Source organism: Chiloscyllium punctatum, chromosome 37 (genome assembly GCF_047496795.1).
Source record: "Chiloscyllium punctatum isolate Juve2018m chromosome 37, sChiPun1.3, whole genome shotgun sequence".
In the NCBI taxonomy this organism is placed as follows: Eukaryota; Metazoa; Chordata; class Chondrichthyes; order Orectolobiformes; family Hemiscylliidae; genus Chiloscyllium; species Chiloscyllium punctatum.
This window is the reverse complement of record NC_092775.1, coordinates 14,468,262-14,484,382: the sequence shown is the minus strand read 5'-3', so window position 1 is coordinate 14,484,382 and position 16,121 is coordinate 14,468,262. Positions and strand designations below refer to the sequence as shown.

The 16,121-nt window shown below is 41.6% G+C and overlaps 1 protein-coding gene across 2 annotated transcripts in view; it reads left to right on the top strand.

Annotated features, from left to right (window-relative positions):
* Nucleotides 1–15,294, top strand: part of LOC140462888 (glutathione hydrolase 7) — a 121,991-nt gene extending 106,697 nt beyond the window's left edge. For both annotated transcript variants that reach the window (XM_072556324.1, XM_072556323.1), the window contains exons 12-15: nucleotides 1,975–2,092; nucleotides 4,401–4,538; nucleotides 5,585–5,684; nucleotides 9,245–15,294. In XM_072556324.1, the coding sequence (XP_072412425.1) occupies nucleotides 1,975–2,092; nucleotides 4,401–4,538; nucleotides 5,585–5,684; nucleotides 9,245–9,408 (520 nt within the window). In that variant the 3' untranslated portion in view covers nucleotides 9,409–15,294. The remainder of the gene's footprint in view (nucleotides 1–1,974; nucleotides 2,093–4,400; nucleotides 4,539–5,584; nucleotides 5,685–9,244) is intronic.
* The last annotated feature ends 827 nt before the right edge of the window (nucleotides 15,295–16,121 follow it).

The window sequence follows — 16,121 nt, the reverse complement described above, 5'->3', positions numbered from 1 at the left end:
AATTTCACAATATCTTGAGGTGCAGCACTAGTTACAGAGACGATAGAGATGGTTTCACAATCAAAGACGGCTTATTTTTTCCCACACTCGTTGCCCATGCAGGGGCAGTGATGAGACTGCCAGACAGAGTGGGGAGTGAAGCTGTAAATGGGGTTGGGGAGGAAGGGATGTGGAGCTGGAGGGTTGGAGCCTAAGCGGAGAAGAAGCGGAGTAGAGCGAGGGTTGATTGTGTGCCTCATGCACATGTGCAGAGTTTGTGCTGAATCCCAGCACTGGGTGCACATTAGTTTCAAAAAGATTCGATGATGGCCATTTCTGTCGGCCATCTTGGTGTTGGTAACACATACTTCATTTAAGACAAAAAGATTGTAACTGTGGAATTCTATAACTGTCAGCAGCAGCTAAGTGACAGGATTTCTCATGCACTTTAAGAGAAAGGTTAAATGTCTATTATTCGACACTGAGTACATACATGATTATAACCACTCTTACACTTGTGTGATTGCACACACACACTCACATTTGCAGTTAGAGAAGGAATATGTGGTTAGGTATTAGGATTGTAGGTATTCTCTTGTTGCATTTAATATCTCCTTCTTCATGAAACTATACTGGCTTGTAATCACTGAAATGGTCTACTTAGTGTCTCTGAAGCAGCATACTTTTCCTTTACTGGTCTAGATTTTCCTGCCTTTATCTGAGAAGAAATATCGTCATTGGCAACTAGAGCGGGAACCTTCTGGAGAAAGCAGGCTTGGCAGCAGGAAGGGAACTTAATCGGCTGGGACAGTGGCATAGGAGAACTTTTCCACCTCCTTCCATGAAATTCCAAACAGGAATGTGCAAGCTCTATGCCCCCCTCCCCAAAACTGAACCACTAAAGTAGGCAGTTAATGACTAATTGACGGCCTGTGACTGGCCGGCCTGTGACTGGCCAGCCTGTCTGCTATTATTTCAGCTCCAGGTGGGAATGTGGTGGCCTATCCAGCCATGGACATGCTGTCAGTCAGGGAACTGGAGTGGGGTTTCTCTAGATCTGCATATAATTGTGATCTTGATATAAAGCAGGAGGGGTGACTACCGAAAACCATAACCACTCCCCCCACTCCATGATCTTTCGTCCAGACATAGAAATTAACTTGGGATTCTTGCGTTGCATGTATATTGGCAGGAAGGCAAAGGTCACATGGCCTCCCAATACTGTTTTGCTCAACAGAATGTTATCTACTTCTCAGTGATACTTTATAAGTTCATACTGACAGCCCTTAACACTGTAGTGCAGGAGTGTGGCCACAGATTATATTACCATCTGACGGAGAAAATTTGAGTCTTGGGCTCTTTCAACCATTGGGCCTCATTAATGATCCTCCATGGGGTAGCATGGTGGCTCAGTGGTTAGCACTGCTGCCTCGCAGTACCAGGGACCCGGGTTCGATTCCAGCCTCATATGACTGTCTTTGTGGAGTTTGCACATTCTCCCCATCTATCCGTGTGGGTTTTCTCCAGGTGCTCTGGTTTCCTCCAAAGATGTGGTTAGGTGAATTGGCCATGCTAAATTGCCCATAGTGTTCAGGGATGTGTAGGTTAGGTGCATTAGTCAGGGCTAAATGGGTAATAGGGTAGGGGAATGGGTCTGGGTGAGTTACTCTTCAGAGGGTCAGTGTGGATTTGTTAGGCCAAATGGCCTATTTCCACACTGTAGGTATTCTAAATTTTAAATCTGGTTGCTGTTTTTGAGATCTTCTTCTGCCGCTTTTTTGCAGCAGTTTACTGCTGTTCAACAGCATTAATTGCTTTTCAAGTGCTTTCAGACGTAGGGAAGTCTCACATCGTTCAGCTAAAAGTTATTGTTAATTAATAAGCAAAGCAAAGGATATTTCAGTGGGGATCCCGAAACACATCGTGTGAACTGGAACTAAGCCTGGCCTGCACAAGTATCAACATAAAATAAATGTTTCTTTACCTATTCTACAGCTCCTTGAACCGTCCATTTGGCAGTGGGATCATGACGGCCTCTGGGGTTCTTCTGAACAGCCAGATGTTGGACTTTTCCTGGTCGAATAAAGCGCAAGACAATTCCACAGCGAACCTTGTAAGGAAATCTCTTCACTAAAGTAACTCCCCATCTTCACTTAAAAATCGCCACGAGATATCTTGGGACTATAACTTGTGCACTGTTTTGTTTCTATATCTTTGCTTGTTTTGGTTTATTTTCTTGCCATTATGAGCTCAGCTACTCTGGGCACATCTTTCTTTATTTCTGTTCTTGCTCATCACCATTCTGTTTGGAACAGGATGACCAACTCTTTTATCATTCTGTTGGGTTTCACCCTCTCACGTTCTGTCCTTGTCCCATCCACCCCTTGCTCAAAGCTTAGTGTGCCTCTTAACTTGCTACTTCTGATGAAAAAGCATTGTTTTGAAATGTTAACTCTGTATTCTCTCTGTCTCTGTCTAAACACAGATACTGAGTGTTTCCAACAATGTCCTGTTCAGATTTCCAGCATCTACCATTAACTGCCCAGAGCTCCAGAGTCTAACATGCAGACGCATGTGTACATTCCACTACAACTTGAACTCCTGGAGATAGCTGTAAAACACTGCCACCATTCGAAACACTATGTTATTTGATCAATCCCTCACCATTCCTCCTGACTGGTTTATTTTCTCCATGATCTGAAATCACATTAGAGTACAATAGTGCAGTGATCATAAGACCATAAGGTATAGGAACAGAATTAGCCCATTCAGCCCACTGAGTCTGCTCATACCATTCAATCATGGCTGATGTGTTTCTCAACCCTATTCTCTTGCCTTCTCCCCTTGAATCCCTTTCCAATCAAGAACCTATCTATCTCTGTCAATGACTTGGCCTCCACAGTCTTCTACAACAATGAGTTCCACAGATTCACCACCCTCTGACTGAAGAAATTCTTCCTCTTCTCAGTTCTAAAGGGCTGTCCCTTCACTCTGAGATTGTGCCCTGAGCCCTTGTCTCTCTTACTAGTGGAAACATCTTCTCCACCTCCACTCTATCCAGGCCTCTCTGTATTTGGTAAGTTTCAATCAGATTCCCACCACCTCCCCCCTCCCCCCCACCCCATCAAGTACAGACCCCGAGTCCTCAAAGCTCCTCCTATGGTAAACCATTCATTCCCACAATCATTTTTGTAAGCCTCTTCTAGAGCCCCCTCCAAGGCCAGTTCATCCTTCCTCCTTTCCTTAGATATGGGGCCCAAACCTGCTCTCAAAATTTCAAATGCAGTCTGACCAGAGCCTTATGCAGCTTTCATTATACAAACAGGCTCTTGTATTCTATCCCTCTGGAAATGAATGCTAACATTGCAATTGCCTTCCAACAGCCAAATGAACTTTCATGTTAACTTTAAGAGAATCCTGAACTCAGACTCCTAAGTCCCTTTGTGCTCCAGACTTTTGAAGCTATTCTCCTAGCCTGACCAAGTCCTTCTGCAGTCTCTCCACACTGCCTCAACACTATCTGTCCCTCCACATCTCTTTGTGTCACCTGCAAACTTAGCAACAATGCCCTCAGTTCCTTTCTCAGATTGTTAGGTATAATGTGAGTAGTTGTGTCCCCAACACTGACCCCTGAAGAACTTCACTAGTCACCGACTGCCATCCTGAAAAAGACTCCTTTATCCCTACTCTCTGCTTTCTGCCAGTCAGCCAATCCTTTAGCCATGCCAGTACCTTGTACCTAACACCATACCTTATTTAGCAGCCTCCTGTGCCACACTTTATCAAAGGCCTTCTGGAAATCCAAAGAGATAATGTCTACTGCTTGCCTTTGTAGTTGATTCTTAAACTCCCACAATTTGCCAAGTTTTCTTGGACAGCACTTTCCAAACCTGTGACCTTTATCACTTTGAAGGACGAGAGCAGCACAGACACAGGAACATCATCACCTGCTCCTCCAAACAAAACACCATCCTGACTTGGAATGATGTCAGCATCTCTTCACTGTCACTTGGAACTCCTTCCCAAAAGCATCAGGAGTCCATCTACACCACATGGACTGTAGCAGTTCAAGAAGGCACCACCTTCTCGTGGGCAAATAGAGATGGGCAATAATTGCTGGCCCAGTCAGTGGTACCGACATCCTGTATATGAACAAAAGAAAAGCAACCTAGCAAGCCACTTGGTTATCGCCAAGAAGATAGCTCATCTTCTCAGAGAAATGAAGAATGTGTAATAATTATAGTTCAATATGGACAGTTTGAAGTTTGCTTCAGCTGTCAATAAGGAGAGGAGGAATTTTCCAAAAAGCTTTCCTCAGAACGGTAAATGGATTGGGTTGAATCTGTGCAGGAACAGAGAAGTGTTTAGTCTATAGAAGCCTTTCCTCATCCTATGCTTATAAACATTTAATTTTGTTTCAGAGGAACGGTATTCAAGCTGGCAAAAGGCCTGTGTCTTTTTTGTTACCCACAATTGTACGGCCATTACGAGGGATGTGTGGGACATACCTCTCCCTTGGAGCGTCTGGTGGGACAAACACTCTGAGCAGCCTCACTGAGGTGAGTGAGGGGTATTATTTCTTATTTGGCTCATTGGGACAACAGAAGATTGAAGGGTGTTCATATTAGGTGCTCAAGGCATTAAAAATTGCTTAAGGCTAAATGGAGAGAAACTGTTTACTACGAGTGGGAAATCAAGAGAACACAATTCTGTCATTGAGGGGAGACCATGGTGCAGTGGTAATGTCACTCAACTAGTAATGCAGAGGTTCAGGTTAATGGGACATGGATTCAGATCCCATTGAATGAATTAGCTTTATTGTCATATGTACTCACATGAGTACAGTGAAATGTTTACAAGTTGCCACTTACAGCACCATCTTACTGAAGATCTCAGTCACGATCAAGAGATACTTAAATACAAATTCTTCGGAAAAAAATAGAAAAATAAAGATAGCTCACCTCCTCTGTGTAACAAAGAATGATAACAATTATAACTTAATCTGGATGGTCTTGAGTTTGCTTGATCTGTCAACAAGGAGGAACATGTGGAATCAACATTTTGGACATAAGCCCTTCATCAGGAATGGATGATGAAGGGCTTATGCCCGAAAGGTCAACCCTCCTGCTCTTCAGATGCTGCCTGACCTGCTGTGCTTTTCCAGCGCCACACTTTTCAACTCTGATCTTCAGCATCTGCAGTCCTCACTTTCTCCATATAGGAGGGATGTCAAGAAGTATCTATTCACACAAAGGCACATGTGAAATCTGTAATTCAGGCAATAGATGTCAGGGGAATCAGAGCTTTCAAAACTGAGGTGACAGAAACCTCTCTGCGTGTATGAAGCTGAGAGTTGACATACAGGTTGCCCATGATCTATGAGAATGGTGGGACTGGCTTGAGGGGCTGAATAATGTTTTCCTGCTGTTGTGTTTCAGTATTCAGATGGACTAAGTAAATGTCAGCAATTCACTTTCAGTGAAATGGGATATAATTATGTGAACAGTGAATTAGAAACAATAGGGGAGACCTAGGAATGTAACTAATATAATCCACTGTTTGCAGCCTTCCTCTTACACATCATTTGTTTCTTGTGTCCGAGCAGGTCTTGCTGAACATTTTCTCCTTTCGCAAACATCTGAATGAAAGCCTTGCTCTTGGCCGTTTCTATCCACAGCTTCAGCCAAATGTTTTACTGGTTGAGAGTAAGTAAATCAAACCATTTACTATTTCTAAATATATAAATGAATTTCTTCCAGTTAGACTCGCCTTGCCTGACCTCAAAGCATTCCAAAACACTTCACAACCTGCCAAGGACTTTGGAAGCTTAGTCACTGCTGTAAGTTTGAAAATGTAGCAACCAATTTACACAGTGAGGTCCCTCAAACAGCAATATGACAATGACTAGATACTGAACTTGGTTGAGATGTGAGTATTGATCAGAACACCCGGGCTAGGCCTGCACTTATTGCCCACTCCTAATTGCCCTTAAGAAGGTGATACCTTCTTGAACCGCTGCACTCCAGGTAGATCACAGTGCTATTAGGGAGGGAGCTCTAAGATTTTGACCCAGTGACAGTGAGGGAACCATAATATTGTTCCAAGTCAGCATGGTGGTTTTGGTGAAAAACCTGCAGATGATGGTGTTCTTAAGTATCTATGCCCTTTTTCCTTCTAAGTGGGAGGGGTGTTTGTGGTGACTGAAATGAGGTCAGCCAAATGGATCTCATAGAATATGAGTTCCCTAGTTGGGGGTGTTAATCTGGTTCAATCATGAAGTCCTGGCTGATAGATATAAACAGTAGTGTCAGAGGTTCTGTTCACTCTAGGAGCTGGGTCTGAGCTAGTTGGGTCAGTGTCATGTACTGTGCACGTGTAAACAAAGGGCGACTTGGTGATAGGATACCGGCCTTCAGTGGAGTTATTTCCATGCCATTCTTCAAACCCATGCTTTGGATCCTTTACATCCACCAGAACTTTTCCAGATACAATTACGATTAGCAAGGCACACCTCATTAACCCTCCATTTCTTAAAATGTTCAAGAACCCCAATTTGAACTGTTCCCTTTCTTTGGTGCAGAACCATCACTCTCACTAGCTCGGTCATTACCAGAAAATCCGTTGCCCCTGCTTTCCCACAGTGTTAGCATCTTTGTCTCAAGCAGCACCTCCCTTTTTTTTCTGTGAGATGCCATGAAGATGGTAAAACTGTTTTGATTTTCTCTCCCCAAGGCAACCCGACCACGTGGGCATGTATCTGAGCTGAGCTGTTTATCCAGATTTGCCATTTTTACTTCAGCTAAATGTATGGTTCAAAAGTCCAACATTTGCGACAAAATGTGGCAAATAGAAATGTGCGCTACAGAAAGTGACCATTTGGCCCATCACGTTGGTGTCTGGCTGACAAGGAGTCATCCAGCCTAATCTCACTTTCTGGATCTTGTTAAGTAACCTTGCAAATTATAGCACTTCAAGATCATATCCAAGTAGTGATGAGAATTTCTGGCTGTTCCCTCCATTCAGACGGTGTGTTCCAAATCTCTGTTAAGCTCTTAGTGGAAAGAAAAAATCCCCTCTACCTTTTACCCTAAATCTCTGTCCCCTGACTATGAGTAAAGACTGTGGCTGCCATTCCTGGTCATGATGGCTCTGTTTCTTAAAAGGAATTACCTTGATTCAGCTGGGGCAAGTGAGGAATGTATCAAGTAAAATCTTAAATGTTTTTGATGGACTTAGAGTCATAGAGTCATGGAGATGTACACCATGGAAACAGACCCTTTGGTCCAACCCATCCATGACGAACAGGTATCCTAACCTAATCAAATCCCATCTGCCAGCATTTGACCTATATCCCTGTAAACCCTTACTATTCATGTACCCATCCAGATGCCTTTTAAATGTTGTAATTGTACCAACCTCCCCCACTTCCTCTGGCAGCTCATTCCATACACGCACCACCCTCTGCGTGAAAAAGTTGCCCCTTAGGTCCCTTTTAAGTTTTTCCCCTCTCATCCTAAACCTATGCCCTCTAGTTCTGGACTCCCCCACTCCAGGGAAAAGACCCTGCCCATGCCCCTCATGATTTAATAAACCTCTTTAAGGTCACCCCTCAGCCAAATAGAATCTTACAGTACAGGTAGTTCTGAGGTAATGCAAGTTTTGGCAAAGTGATTTGGCTGTAACATCACTGAAGAATTAGGGAATGGTATCTTGGAGAACGCTTACCTCCGTTCACAATAGTGCAATTCGTGCGCTTAGTTTTGCGTGTGCGCCGATGTCCGTGCTGAAAGTCTCCATGCCAACATCTGTGTGCAACATCTGTACCAGTTTATGTGCCAATCTGGACATGTGTCGCTGTCAGTTGCTGATAGAGCAGCTTTCTGTGAGAGGTACTGTGCAGAGAGCAGCTTTCTTACAATTTTAAATGTACTGTGTTAAATTTACTTTTGTTTCCTTTGTAAGTATGATTTCAGCCCTTCATTCAGGCTATGCTATACTTTACATTAGATCTCTGGGTGATTTTTGAGCGTTCGAGTGATATTTATTGCTGGTCTGCCCCAACCCCACTTTTCCAATAGGCTCCATTATTTCTCTTAAGCGATTTTCTATCAAGTGAGGTTTCGCTGGATTGCAACTACGGCATTACAGGAGAACCACCTTCACAGAAGATTGCTTACCTCTTTGAGCCAGTGCCAACTCCTTGAAAGGGCTCTCCGAGTAGTCCCACCATCATTTTCTCTCCCAATGAATTTTTCCTTTAATTTGTTTGTGGAATGTGCAAAAGGCTAGCTGCATTTATTGCCTATCCTTAATTGTCCTTGAGAAGGTGTTGGTGAGCTTCCTTCTTGAACTGCAGCAGTGGGAACATCTATAATGCTGTTAGGAAGGAGGTTCTAGGATTTTGACTTCGAGGCAGTGAAGGAATGTCAGTATTGTTCTAACAAAAGGATTAGTTTCACTCAACATTATCTTTGGGCGGCACGGTGGCACAGTGGTTAGCACTGCTGCCTCACAGCGCCAGAGACCTGGGTTCAATTCCCGCCTCAGGTGACTGACTGTGTGGAGTTTGCACATTCTCCCCGTGTCTGTGTGGATTTCCTCCGGGTGCTCCGGTTTCCTCCCACAGTCCAAAAATGTGCAGGTTAGGTGAATTGGCCATGCTAAATTGCCTGTAGTGTTAGGTAAGGGGTAGATGTAGGGGTATGGGTGGGTTGTGCTTCGGCGGGGCGGTGTGGACTTGTTGGGCTGAAGGGCCTGTTTCCACACTGTAAGTAATCTAATCTAATCTAAAAAAATCAGGATGGTGTGTAATTTAGAGGGAATCTTCACCCTCATTGTAGATTATCACAACTTGCTCTTTAACCTTCTGCTAATCTCAGCCAATTGTCTTCAATCTGTCTGCTCGGGTTACAATATAGAAGCAAAATACTGCAGGTGCTGGAGATCTGAAATAAAAACGGCAAGTGCTGGAGAAACGCAGTAGGTCTGGAGAAAGTGGGAGAGAGAAAAACAGAGTTTGCATATTCAAGTCCAGTATGATTCTTCTTTAGAATGAACAAACTTGAAACTGAAAGCTTCCAGACCTCTTGGGTTTCTGCAGCACCTGTTGTTTTTATTCCCCCAGTTGTCTGTTCTACTGTCACCAAAGACCATTTATTCTTATTTACTGTGTCAAAACACTGCATGATTTTGAACACCTCTATTAACCTTCTCTGCTCTGAGGAGAACAATCCCGAGTAATGACAATGTCGTTATTCCTTTGTAGATGAGTTTCCAGAGGAAGAAGTGGAGTTCCTTGCAGAGCGAGGCCACGTGGTGATGAGAGAAGAGATTCACTCCTTGGTCCATGTAGCCAGGAGGATAAATGACTTCATCACAGGGGCCAAGGACCCAAGAAGCAGTGACGCAGCTGCAGCTGTCATTTTGTAGCCAGAATTTTTCGCCAGTGATGGTTTCCTTTTCTCCTTTTTTTCTACCCCTTTTAACTTTTTGTTCACCGTGAAGTTGCAGAGTGCAAGTTGAAGGTTAAACACAGAATGTAACAGTCAGGACCCGGTGGGAAGAGAAGCTGCATTTCGGGGGGGGGAGCTTAGAGTGGACTCCTCCCCAAGTCTGGTTGTCATTGATGTTTTTAACTGAAGGTGGCCTGATTTCCACTGTTTGTCCAGGTTCTTGTGACTGACAGCAGATAAGATGATTTACAATGCACATTTTATCTTGGAACCAAACCAAAGCATGCTGCAGATTTAATCTGTGACCCTCCCTCCTGCTTCTCTTTATTTCCAGTCGTACAGTTAGAAAGATTTGCAAAATAATAGAAATTTATGCCATTGCAAAACCATAAATATTTTTGTCACATCTATTTCCAAGATGCAGACTTCTACTCACTTTGCTACAATATCCTAGATGAAGCATAATGGTGATGCTACTGGACGAGGGATCCAGAGGTCTGAGTTCAAATCCCATCATAGGAAGCTGGGAATTTGAATTCGGGCAATTAAATAAAATTACTACCATTAAAGAAAACATGGCAATACTGGACTGTCTGGTACACTAATGTTGAACGGACTTCTCAAATGTTAATTCTGATCCCTCTGCACCTTTTCTGCAGCTGTAACACTGTATTCTGTGTTCTACTATCCTAGTGCTCTTTGTATGGTACAATCTGTCGGTATAGCACACAAAACGACACTTTTCACTGTATCTTGGTACATGTGACAACAATAAATCAAACTCAAATTATCGTTGTTTAGGGAAGGAAATCAGCCACCTTTACCTAGACTGGCTTACCGATAGGAAGGAGGTTCACTCTGAACTGCCCTTTGTAATTCACAGGCTACTCAATTGTAGCAAAACTACAATAACTCTCTCCTTCCCAGCAATGTGGGAATACCACAGACAGAAGGTGGTTCACCACTACCTTCTCAAAGGTAACAAGGGATAGGTAATAAATGCTGACTTTGTCAGTGACACCCACAAACCATCTTTTTTTAAAAATTCTCATCTGTATTGAGGGGCCAGAGCAGCCCAATTTCCCACAACAATTAGATTTTGAAAATATTAGAAGTCTGATAGCTTCCTCTTCTCAAAGAAAAATATTGCGGATGGAGAAACTCAGCAGGTCTGGCAGCATCTGTGGAGAGAGAAACAGAGTTAATGTCTTGAAACTAAAGACCCTTTGAAAAGTTAAATCTGTCTCTGTCTTCACAGATACTGCCTGACCTGCCAGGTTACTCTAGCATTTTCTGTTTTAATTTCCGATAGTCTCCTCTCCTCTATTGGTTACTTCCAAATGTTTTGGGGGCTACTTACCTTGAGAATTGTAAATTGTGTTTATCTTGTTGATTACCTAGAAAATTCATAATTAGATTTTTGAATCCCAGTCACAACCAAAAGAAAATTAAGTGTTCTGTTTTTGAAATAAAGGGGGGCAGAAAGGGAACTTTGTTCACAGTGTTGTGTATCAATGTTGACTGATGTGCACTCATTGATAAAGTTAACTTGCAGAGGTTAGTGCTGCTAAAACAATTGCATCATGGAATATAAATTAGACATTTTTGTGCCCTCTCCCAAGTAACAACGGCACTACATGTTTCAAAAGGTTTCTTTAGCAAAGTCTTCAGTATTTATTTTTTAAAGAATCATTGCAGTGATTTCATTCTAAGTTTTGTTTCACTTTTGGAAAGATACATCTAATTTTCTTCATGCTATCGCTAGAAAATGAAAAGCCACATCTGACTTCATTTACAACATTTGTCTCCTAGTCCAGCGGAATCTCAAAATCAGCCACAAAACAGCAATTGTATGCTTCAGTACTCAAAATTATTATTAATGATGCATATTAATGGCCTATCATTTTCTATCCATGGTGCAATTGTGATATTAACAATTCAGCTGTGAAAGATGCCAAATATTATTGTGCTGGCTGGTATTTATTTATTTATTTGTTTGTTTTAAAATTATTTCATTTATTTGTATAAAGCTCTTTGAACACTGAAGTTGAATATTGTGAAAGTAGATTCTACCAATTAAGTTCATGTCTGTCCACTGTTTTTATTTTCAAGTGGTCAAAATATGTGGTTATTTTCACTACGTGAGCTGAGTTTCAATCTACTACTACTATAAATCTGTCAGTGTTGTTTAGGCATGTTTAAAACTGTTCCAAAATGACAGTTCCCCTGTGAAGTGTTCTTTTCCATAAACTCATAACTTACGCTAAGTGAGGATCATTACTGAGGGAGTGTGTTGTCTTACAGGATGATGTGGAGGTGCTGTTGTTGGACTGGGATGGACAAAGTCAGGTGACACCAGGTTATAATCCAACAGGTTTATTTGAAATCTAAGTGCTATTCCTTTGTCACTTCACCTGGTGTCGTCCGATTTCTGAGCTCCTCTTTCAGGATAAGAGGATTAAACCTGATCTGTCCCATTGGGTGGGACCTAATATGCCACAACATTATTGGCAAAAGAATAGGGAAATTTTCCTGTGTGCCTGGGAGCCTATATCAACCAACATCAGTGTAAATGCAGATGATCTAACTATTTTTCACATTGCTGTTTACAGGAGCGTGCTCTGTATAAATTCGTGCAGTTGTGTTTTCTGTTACAATGGTAATTCAGCTTCCAAAGTAATTCATTGATTGTGAGGCATTTTGGGGGCATGGTGAGGTCAAGAATGGTGCTTTAGAAACGCAAGTTCTTGGTTTAACTCCCAGTTTATTACATTTCATTGTTGTTATTATTTGAAGATCAATTTCACAAGGGCATATAAGTGCCAGAACTTTGCTTTACTATCATGAGTCACTTTTTATTAAATGTGACATTTCAGGGTGTAGAATGCAGATAACAGAAGTGATTCTGTGATGTCAGAAATACTTGGTTCCTGGTTTCAGACAGTTTCTTTCATTCTTTTTTTATTTCTCCCTGTACCCCATTTCCTCAACCCCACCTCTGATCTTCCCCAGAAGACAGTGAGAACAGGAAACGTGTCACTGTTGAACAAATATAGCCAAGGCCATTTTTGTGACCACTGCGCCCAAAAATAGACAACTTTCAGAAGGAAGCGTAGTGGTGCAGAGTTGGCACCTTGGCTATGTTTTATTTGATTGCACTTAAGTGGGAATCATAGACTGTCAAAATGTTTCCCTGTTCAATGTTAAGGCCTGAGCCAGGGACATTTGTGACCCATGTCACTGCATATACAATGTATAGTGTATTTCCTTACATGATATCTACAGCCACAGAAACAGGCTGTTTGGGTTGAAAAAAGAATCACTGTTTATGTTCCACCCCACCCTTCCATCTAAGAGGCAGAAATTGCACAGGAGTTTTTTTTTTCAAATTGAGTATAAATAACAACACAATAGACTGAGTTTTTATTTTTTGAAGGCACCACCAGTAGTTTCCAGTAGTATTGCAGGACTGACTAAAAATAGTGAACAATATTGGTTTGCTTCATTGAAAAGAGGGAATTTGGTCCATTGTGCCTGCGCTTGCTTTTTGCTAAAACAATTAAAAATTAATCCCTTTGCTTTTTCCTCCTGAAAGTCCTGAAATTTTGACTGCTTATAGCGTGATGCAGTTTTTGCTTCAAAGATCTAATCTAATCTGCCTCAACTTCTTCTGCCCTCATAATTTCTTAACGATAACTTAAATTGATGACCATTGTCATTGATTACTCATCCAACAGAACTTTTTTTTCTCCTATACCCTACATAAATCTTTCAGAATTTTAAAACATATTGTGTATTACAAAGACAATAAGCACTGAGAGACAGAGTTTAATGAATGTTCTAATGACATGGGATGTGATTGAACTTCAGTGACAGTTAGTCATCTATTCATGTACACATTGAATACTATGTTTAGTTGTCTCACTGTTGGGTGACGAGTGTAAGTCAAGGAGTATCCCAGAGTCAGAGCCTTGATGTGGCCAGAACAGATTTGAGACTTCATTCCTTATCTCTAATTGCTCCCATTAGCATTGAATGCTGATGCCATTTAATTAATGGCAGACAGTCAAGGTTGAGCTTAATGATAAATGCTGCATTTAATAGGCCAAATACTTCTTGCAATTTTTAAAATATAACATGGAAACTAAACTAATACAGGCATATAGTATGCTTGCCTTCATTGGATGGGGTATTGAGTATAGGAGCTGACAAGTCATGTTAAAATTGTACAAGACATTGGTTCGGCCGCATTTAGAATATTGTGCACAGATCTGGGCGCCACATTACCAAAAGGATGTAGATGCTTTGGAGAGGATGCAGAGAAAGTTTACAAGGATGTTGCCTGGTGTGGAAGGTACTAGCTATGAAGAGAGGTTGAGTAGGTTAGCTTTATTTTCACTAGAAAAAAGGAGATTGAGGGGGGACTTGATTGTGGTTTACAAAATCATGAAGGGTATAGACAGGGTGAATAGAGACAAGCTTTTTCCCAGGGTGAAGGATTCAATAATGAGAGGTCATGCTTTCGAGGTGAGAGGTGGAAAGTTTAAGGGGGATACATGTGGCAAATACTTCACACCGAGGGTGGTGGGTGTTTGGAACACATTGCCAGCAGAGTTGGTAGGGGCAGGCACGGTAGGTTCATTTAAGATGCGTCTGGACAGAGGTATGAGTAGGTGGGGAGCAGAGGGGGATACAGATGCTTAGGAATTGACAGACAGGTTTAGACAGTACATTTGGATCAGTTCAGGCTTGGAGGGCCGAAGGGCCTGCTCCTGGGCTGTACATTTTCTTTGTTCTTTGTTCTAATGTGTCCTCTGAGCTGTTAAAGATACATCGAGAATAGGTTGAGAGAAAAAAAGCAAAAGAACTAGAGCAGGAGACATTTCAGGAAAAATAATACAAAATTAAGTTTCAAAATGATGACCAAAGACTCGACATCTGAAAGTATCCCATTTATTTTCATCAAACAAAATTTGTCAATGAGAAGTCAGATCCTAGATCTAAATTAATTAAATGCAAAACAATTGCAGTGTTTTAGATCCTGAATACTCTCCAATAGGAGGGTGTGGAAAAGATGTTTAGTTTTCTGAGTTAGTTCACAACCGTGGGCAGGGGGAACGCATTTTAAAATATTTTAGGATAAAAAGGAGATTTTTTTTTCTTTCAAAAGATTATGCAACTTTGGATCTGCCTGAGAAGGCATTGGAGGTGGGGTAGGGCGGAGATTCTTCATGGGCAAGAGATTCAAAGAAGATCAGAGATAGATGGAAATATACAATTTGAAACACCAACAGATCAGCCATGAACTTATTGAAGGGTGGAACAGGCTTAAGGGGCTGAATGGTCTCCTGCTCCTGTTCTATAGGTTAGTAACATAGGCCAGTTACTATTCTTGCTGCATTTCCAAAGGGAATGATCAGTTCAAGTGTAACACTACAATATGTCTGTTCCTGCCATTTTAATTATAAGATACTGCAGTAATTGCTGTTCCAGTAAAGTTACTTGCGGCTGATTACTGCAAGACATGTTTTACTTATTCTTTAGCAGTTGCACTTGCCTTGGACCCTTTGTATTGCACGAACTTGAAAAGGGTGGTGATAAATGGAAGGACAAAAAAAAAGAAACTAATGCAATGAGCAGTGTGTGAAAATGAATGAATATTTTGGTATGGATAACAATTTTTCATGAGGTGTTCTTGAGACTATAATACTGAATGAGGATGCAATGTTGTTTAATGATGTGATTTGAGTCAAGTGTCCTCTATCCAAATCAATGCCAAGAATTCTATAAACAGAATGTTATTTATTAATTGAATTGCCAATTTTCACCTCAAATAAAATCCTTACCCTGCTGATAATTCACACTCAAGCCTTGAAAGTTCCTATTTTTTATGTGTGTGAACTGAATGCTGTGATGGAGGGAGAAAGGGTATAAAATAATTTGCATTTATCATGTCAGGAAATTGGGGTTCAGCAGATTTATTATGTCAATAAACTTATAATGTTTTTATTTTGAGGTGGGTCAAACAATAAAATGTTGGTTTTAAACAGCACCTTTAAGAGAGTGAAACATCACAGATAGTTGGCTAAAGACCTCGAGGTTAGGTCTCATTTTAAAACCTGAGCACTTCTCCATGCAGCCTGAACTGCTGCTTTAATTGCTCTACCCCTTGAGATTAGACATCCATAGTGTTCAGGTTTGGGCTGACAAGTGGCCCAACCATCTTCAGCAGCTTCATGGAAAAGTCGACGAGGCTATTCAGCATGCTGTGCCATTCAATACGATCCTCACTGGTCATCCAATGAGTTCGTTGTACCTTGTTCCTGCTTTCTCCCCATAACATAGAGTCAAACAGCACAGAAACAGACCCTTCGGTCCAACTTGTCTGCACCAACCAGACATCCTAATCTGACTTAGTCCCTTTTGCCAGCGTTTGGCCCATATCCCTCTCAACTCTTCCCATTCATGTACCATCCAGGTGCCTTTTAAATGTTGTAATTGTACCAGCCTCCACCACTTCCTCTGGTAACTCATTCCATTCATGCACCACCCTCTGCGTGAAAACATTATCCCTCAGGTACTTTTAAGATCTTTCTCCTCTTACCTTAATCCTATATCCTCTAGTTTTGGGCTCCCTCACCATAGGAAAAAGACCTTGTCTATTTACCCTATCCATACCCCTCATGATTT